This window comes from Cannabis sativa, chromosome 1, assembly GCF_029168945.1.
Source record: "Cannabis sativa cultivar Pink pepper isolate KNU-18-1 chromosome 1, ASM2916894v1, whole genome shotgun sequence".
In the NCBI taxonomy this organism is placed as follows: Eukaryota; Viridiplantae; Streptophyta; class Magnoliopsida; order Rosales; family Cannabaceae; genus Cannabis; species Cannabis sativa.
This window is the reverse complement of record NC_083601.1, coordinates 1,244,466-1,252,220: the sequence shown is the minus strand read 5'-3', so window position 1 is coordinate 1,252,220 and position 7,755 is coordinate 1,244,466. Positions and strand designations below refer to the sequence as shown.

The following is a 7,755-nucleotide window of genomic DNA, read 5'->3' as shown; positions in this document are numbered from 1 at the left end:
CGTGTAGAAGTTTGTTGGAATCTCCCCCTCTTGGGTTGATAAAACTAAATTGTGATGTTAAAGTTGGATTGGATAGTATGTGTTTAGCTGTTGTGGCAAGAAACCATCTGGGAGTGATGTGTGGGATTCAATCGGCTAGATTAGACTTCTCTAATGCGCCTTGTAGCGAGGCGGCTGCTTGTTGTATGGTGTTGGAAGTGGCTAAAGAGGAAGGCTAGAGATTTATTATTATAGAGAGCGATTCTAGAGTGGTTATCAATTCGATCAACGATTTGGACTTCCGTTGGAAAATTGAGAACTACACTAAATTTTGTTTAAGACTTTCTCGGCTCTTTGATAGTTGTAATTTTTATTTCGTAAGCAGAAGTTGTATCTTTATGGCACATATTGTGGCCAAATGGGCTTTCACGAACAACCGGTTTGGTAGGTTGAGTGATTTGTCTATCCCAAATAATATTTTATGTAATGACCGTGAGGTCTAATTTATATCTATGAACGTTTTATTTCAAAAAAAAAAACTAGGGCTTAGGGCTGAATTATATAGATTAAAAAAGAATATAATATTGGGAAAAATTCAATTAATGGGCGGCTATGAAAAGGACCAATCTCTAGCTACATTTTTGCCACTTTTTTTTCAACCACTTATTCTTGTTTCAATAGTACCACATTTTCCAATTCAATACTATAAATACCAAAACTATTTATTTAATAATTATAATTAATTATCAAATAAAATTGTCATTTATGTTATTTATTAATTATACCATACAAAGTCTCTTATTTAATAAATTGACCCCAAAACCTCTTTTCTTCACAATTAAGCCATTGTTTAGTGAAAATTTATAAATAAGACATTGTCTAATTTTAGAATTATAATTGATTATTTAAACGCAATTGACTAAGTCTGCAAACAGTATTATCTTAATTTTAGAACGCTCTATATGTACCACGATATAGATACGTTATAATTATCCATTGTTACAATCCTAATAGTCAAAGATCCTCTATAGATGATCTACATTGAATAGGGATAAATTTACCATTCTACCCTTCAATGTATTTTATCCTTAAAACACTTAGCTGCCTATAAATGATATTTCAGTAAACTAATATAATTATTGAAATGAGATCTCAATCCTTTATCTCTATTCAGCCAAGCTCAAAGGAAATCATCGTTTCACTTCTAAATACATATAGAAGCTATAGATTCTATATCTATGATCAATGCTTCTACTCAATTGAACTACCATGTTCTCAAGATGTAAATATCTGCCAGAACTATTAGTTAGCTTCCACAAACAACTTGAAGAACATAAATAATACAATTAATCTGAACCTAACTATATCAGGATTAAGATCCATAGACCTAAGATCAACCGTTGATATTGACTTAGAAAGATATAATGGTAAGTTAATGATATCTTATCTAAGATCAATATCGGTCCCTTCCAATGTATACTCCATACATCCGATACTGGTAAACTTTTCCAATGCTCTGGAAAGGATATAACACTTATTCAAGATGTACGTATACCTTATCGCCGATTATCATGTCAGTCTAAATCCAGTGAACTGACAAATAATGGGAATTAAACTTTCGAAACTATAATCATGAACAAATATATAAATATTTGTATATGTTCTGGACTTAATAGAATTTATACATTAAACATAATCATGAAATCAATCATGTGAACCATGCAATAAAAAAGTTATATTTTATTAATTGGTAAATCTGATTATATTGAAATGGGTTTTATTTAGGGCACAAAACCCAACAAACTCCCACTTTCACTATTATAAAACACAAAAAAAAAATGTATTTCAAATAATCTCAACACCTTGATATCCAGATCAAGTGTAGTATGTAGTATATGTTGTATAATTAATAGTATTTAACTATTTAATTTTATTAAATGAAACTATATTAATTAGTTAAATATAATATTATTCCTAAATAATATTAAGGAGAGAGAAATATATTATTTTTGAGAAAATAATATTTATTTTAATTCTTATGATAAGGGATTAATGAGAATTAATTAATTATTATTTATTGGTAAAATAAATAATAAATAATATTTTTTATTGGTAAATTATTATTCTAAATAACACTATATATAGGATATTATATCATAAATTAATAATTAAAAATAGATAAGTTATAGAGAAAATAAAAATTGATTTTCTCACTCCTTACTCTCTCACACACACACCATTCTCTCTCTACGTCTGAATTACAATGTTTAAATTTGTTCATCCAAATAAGATCTAATAGTTCACTCTATTCTTGAGTGTCGTAGCTAGCTTAAAAGATCAATGTGCAGATTCTTCAACAAAAGTTAATGGATTGGATGATCGTTGTTTATCCGAAAAGAAAGAAGAATACTCTAATATGCTTCAAGAGGTATTATATTCTTTTCAATAGTTTAGAATTAATCTACATAAATTATGTTAAGATTCTTAGGCTTATGGTTCATATTAGATAAAAAAATATTTTTATTGAATTTCGCTGCTTTTATAACTCTTATATGCACCATAAAAATTTATTGACAGAGCAGACTGATTAAACAATTAACAAACGTTTTTTATTTTCAAACAAATAGAAAAAGAGATGATAAAATATTGGTTCAATTAAGGCCACACAACATAATTACACTATATAGTTTCGATTTCTCATTAAGAAAAATAAACAGTAGAACAGAGACATAAGTACAGTTGTTGCTATAGTTTTTAAGATTGAAATATAAGAGTCCTTCCTTAGAAATAGGAACAAAAAAACAAAAGATGCGAAATCAGTTGTAGTAGAGCTCGAGGCCCATGCCGTCATGGACCTCGTAGTCCTTGAGAGTGATATGGTCTTTGTAGATGTTGTACCACTTCTGAATTCGAATCTTATCAGCTCTGGTTCCGGTCTGAGCCGCCACCAGCTTCTTTAGGTCACCGATTGTGTCATCCTCGTTACACTTGACCTTCACCTTCTTTCCTAAACGATCATTAAGAACCACCTCAATCATCTTCCTTCTCTTTCCGAAACCCTAAATTCCCAAAGTTTTGAGAGAGAATATTATGAATATGGAGAAGCAGGAAGGAAGGAGAGTATGGAGAAACGCGAAAGAATGAAATTCTGTTAATTCGAGAGAGACCACAGCAAAATTTAATATAGAATAATGATAAAGAGATGATTTGGTTGGATAGTATTTAAAGGCTCCACTCACCCACCGCCTTATTTAAAATACTTCTACATATGCCTAGTCGAATAGGAATAGGAATTACTCATTTACTCAAATTATTAATATCTTTTAATAAATTAATTGAATCCTTAATTTTATATGCTAAAGAAGAAAAAAATTTAAAATTAAAATTAAAACTAAAACAAACGGATTTAATTGGAAAACGAAGCCATTTATTAGCATAGATATTTATTTAACTGATTTTTTTTAAATCAAATAAAAACTTATTTATTCACAAAAAAAAAAAAAAAAAAACTTATTTAGTCACGTGCTTTTTTTTTATGATGTATTTACATATTTAATATTTTTTAAATTATAAAAAATAAAAAATATTTTTTCTTTTATTAATTCATCATATTAGTCTGTACAAAAATATAATACTAATCTATATATCTATATCTATATATTTACTAGCAAAAATTACCTGCGATGCACGTATACTAAATTTTATATTAGTTTTTTTCTATATTATTTGAAAGTGATACAATTAAAAATTAAAGAAAAAATATTATTAGTTATTAGGTGAGATTATTATTATGTGTATCTAAATATTATAGTTTATAATGTTGTCAAGTAAAAGTGAATACCGAATCCAATATATTAGTGTTTAAGAAAACTTAATGATTTAAATATGTTCTTAAGTTAATCCAAAAATAAATTAAAAATTGATGTTCCAATACTTAAATAAACATTACTTAAATGGGTGTAAGATAAAAAGAAAATTAAAAATCAATCTCTAAATTGTTGATAATTGAAGATAGCATTTGTCTAAAAATTGTAGATAAGAAAACTAATGATAGTCATTGGTGGATTTCAATCTTCATTTGCTTCGATAGAGACAATAGTGTAATTTTTGTATTTTTCACTTTTCATTCTAGCCGGGTCTGCATATATGTGGATTGTCTATTTTTTCGTTGATAAATTGAATATGGTAATGTCGACAAAAAGTGAAAATCATGTTTAACAAAAAGTGATAGTATTCTATAACAAAATACTATTAAATTATTTGAATTTAAATTATTTTAAAATACTATATTTTATTAAAATAAAACTCTATACGATTAAAATTTCATATTTATCTTTATTCAAAAAGAAAAAAAAAATTGATAAAAAAATGAAAATTTTCTATTATTATCTCTACTGCCTTTCTAGATTTGAATAATGGTCTCTTCTTTCTTCCATATTCTTCTTTATTTTTTGAATATTGTGTTTGCAGCATATATGTAAATTATTACGCAACTTTAAAAACTTTGCTCCTAGAAATTAATGCATATGCCGAAAACTTAGAATCATTTATTTATTTTATTATATATAAATAAAAACTGACCCATGAATTTCTCATAAACTATTTTATTTTTAATAATAAACCATTTTATTTTTAATATAAATAAAAAGTCACCCATAAATTTCTCATAAACCAAGAATTCTGTTATATAGGCACACTTTATATAGAATAGATATATAATAGCAAAAAACTACGTGCGAAACACGTATAAATTTTATGCTAATTTTTTTCTATGTTAGTTGAAAATGATTCAATTAATTAAAAATTAAAGAAAAAATATTATTAGTTATTAGGTGAGATTATTATTATGTGTATTTAAATATTATAGTTTATAATGTTGTCAATTAAAAGTGAATACCGAATGTAATATATTAGTGTTTAAGAAAGCTTGATGATTTAAATATGTTCTTAAGTTAATCCAAAAATAAATTAAAAATTGATGTTCCAATACTTAAAGAAACATTACTTAAATGGGTGTAAGATAAAAAGAAAATTAAAAATCAATTTCTAAATTATTGATAATTGAAGATAGCACTTGTCTAAAAATTGTAGATAAGAAAACTAATGATAGTCATTGATGGATTTCAATCTTCATTTACTTCGATAGAGACAATAGTGTAATTTTTATATTTTGCACTTTTCATTCTAGCTGGGTCCGCATATATCTCAATTGTCCATTTTTTCGTTGATAAATTGAATATGGTAGTGTCGAAAAAGCGGCGGTGTTCCTACAAAGCGTGATGTATTTTCATCTAGATGATTAGACATGGTGTGCATAGCTTATTTAATTAAAAAAATCAACTTATGAAAGGCATGTAAAACTATTTTATTTTTTTTTAAATTACACCTCTGCAGCATATTTCATTAATTGGGCAGCAGTACACGAAAATATTTTTTCCACAATATCTGCGAACATAACAGGAGATAGGCTCTTTGTATTGTCATCAAGTTCAACATATGCTAGCGCTATAGCACTGTAAAATGCATAATAAGATTGTTAGTATCTTTTTTTTTTTATTTTATTTTAACTTAATTTCAATAACATCACATGTTTTTTGTAATATACCGTGGTGTAGGAAATCTTCCTGGCCGCATGTTGACTTGTCACATATAATTTTTTTCATTGCGATTGTATAAATCTATTTTTTTATGACATGTAATAAAAATTCTGGACAGTATCAGTTATTTTTATTGCCGCCTCAATCCAAAAATATTTTTTCTACATCCAAATCAAATGGTGTTAATAATAGTAAGATATTGAAAAAAAAAATTATAAAGTAAATATTGTAGTAGTCTTTACCTCATTCAGTTGCAGATTTTTCTTCAACTCTGAAATTTGGATGTTAGTCACTATTTCGCTAATATATTTAATTGTGCTTCTAATTTATGAGCACGTGATCAAAAATAGTGTTGTAATGTACTCTCTGATTTGTTTTTGTTTTTTTTTTTTTGCATCTAATGCCTCAGGTTTAATTATGATAAGTTTTGGTAGGTTTTTGTAAATATTTTTTTTCGTTTTCTGGTTTGCATTAATAGCTAGAACATGGAGAAATTAATAAGATTGGCATTCTTTTTTGTCGCAGCATGTACAAAGCAGCATAATTATATAATAATGCTCTAAGTTGCTTTTATTTTTATTTAACAGAAGACAAAATTATAAATTTTATGGCTTCTTAATTATACTGTATGTACTAAAATATAACTTTTTTCTTTTAATGAGTGTTTCTTAATTATAGGGAAGGTCACTCAACATAGACAATTTCAGGTTAGTTTTCTCCTTTGACCCCATACACATGCAAATACAAAGCGTTTTCATTTTTAGTGCCCTTGATTTTTGAAAATTCTAGGGTTTTTGATGTTATACTCATTTTGTCAGATTTTTTTAAGTACATTTCCCAATTCTTCGTACAAATATTGTTTAAAAAACGTATTTTTATTTGATTTTGGCTACTTGGGTTTTGAGGTTTTGAGAATGTGGTTTGAATTTTTTTCAGTTGGGTTATTTTTGTCCTTTGAGAAAAAGAAAAGGGTTTTGTTCTTAACACTTGTTTTTGATCGTTTGAAGGTTTTAGTTTGGTTTCTAAGAATAAAGGGTTTTCTTTTTCAAGGGTTTAGAGAATCGATCTACCTATTTTTTTTTTTTTTTTGATATTTTCTGATATGTTTGTAACAATTCTTTGTACTTCTTTACTGAGATTTGACCACAGGATTAGCATTGACTTTGTTGTAATCGATATCTATAAATATACATGTATCTTTTGATACTGAGAGCAAACTCTAATGGCTCCGAATCCAAGAGTTGTTAATGCTTTTCCGAGCTATGAGGCGTCTAGGTATTGAAGAAGGAAAGGTCAAAAGAGTTTTGAAAAAGCTTTTTAAATTGTATGACAAGAATTGGGAACTCATTGAAGAAGAGAACTATAGAGCTTTAGCTGATGCTATATTTGAAGAAGATGATACCATTGAGGAGGAGAAGAAAAAAGGAAGTGATCATAATGTGAGTATATTTTCTCATTGCTCATTTTGTTTCCTATAATTTCCTGTATGTGAATACCAGGGCCGGCCCAAGCATTTGGGGGGCCTCGTGCAAAATTTTAAAATTAGGCTTTTTTTAGAAAAAAAAAAAAAAGAACCGTGTACATTAAAACTACAATTTTATTACTAGTTTTTTTTTTTTAAGATTTATTCATAAATTTTCAATTATAAATTTTTTATTTATGTGTATATAATAGGAAAAAAAAATAAGGAAAAAAAATAAGTCTTTTCTTTAAAAAAAAAAAAAAAAATTGGGCCTTAAAAAGATGGGGGCCTTGTGCAATGGCCCAAGCTGCCCAATACTTGGGCCGGCCCTGGTGAATATGTGTGCTTATTAGTTGATTTTCCTATTAGCCTGAACACCAGGACGATGATATGGATGAAGAAACGCTCGTTAATGAACCTGTTCGGCCCGATCGTATTTTTTTTTTTTAAAAAAATTTAATGGGATTTATTTTATTATATCTTTATATATTAAAAGTGTCTATCTAACGACATTTCTTGGTTTGACAGAATATACTTAAAAATAAAAGAATATTCTGTTAAATTTAACGATTAGCTTTGATCTCCCGTTAACAAATAAACCCAATAATTAAACCAAAAAATTAAACAATCTTTTAAATATTAATAATCTCTTTTTAAATTAAAAAAATTAGTCACATATCTCTCTAACTAACTTATCTTGGGAGAATATTAATAATT

General features: G+C 27.2%; 2 protein-coding genes across 2 annotated transcripts; one reads left to right on the top strand and one right to left on the bottom strand.

Annotated features, from left to right (window-relative positions):
- Positions 1–2,563: 2,563 nt before the first annotated feature.
- On the bottom strand, positions 2,564–3,173 carry LOC133030022 (ubiquitin-like protein 5). Its single transcript, XM_061102225.1, has one exon. It carries the CDS (start codon positions 3,015–3,017, stop codon positions 2,796–2,798), a length of 222 nt encoding a protein of 73 aa, XP_060958208.1. The 5' UTR covers positions 3,018–3,173; the 3' UTR covers positions 2,564–2,795.
- A 2,810-nt stretch (positions 3,174–5,983) lies between these two features.
- On the top strand, positions 5,984–7,488 carry LOC133033735 (probable inactive histone-lysine N-methyltransferase SUVR2). Its single transcript, XM_061108804.1, has 2 exons — positions 5,984–7,015; positions 7,408–7,488. The coding sequence occupies exons 1-2, from the start codon at positions 6,824–6,826 to the stop codon at positions 7,486–7,488; spliced, it is 273 nt and encodes a 90-aa protein (XP_060964787.1). The 5' UTR covers positions 5,984–6,823.
- Positions 7,489–7,755: the final 267 nt, after the last annotated feature.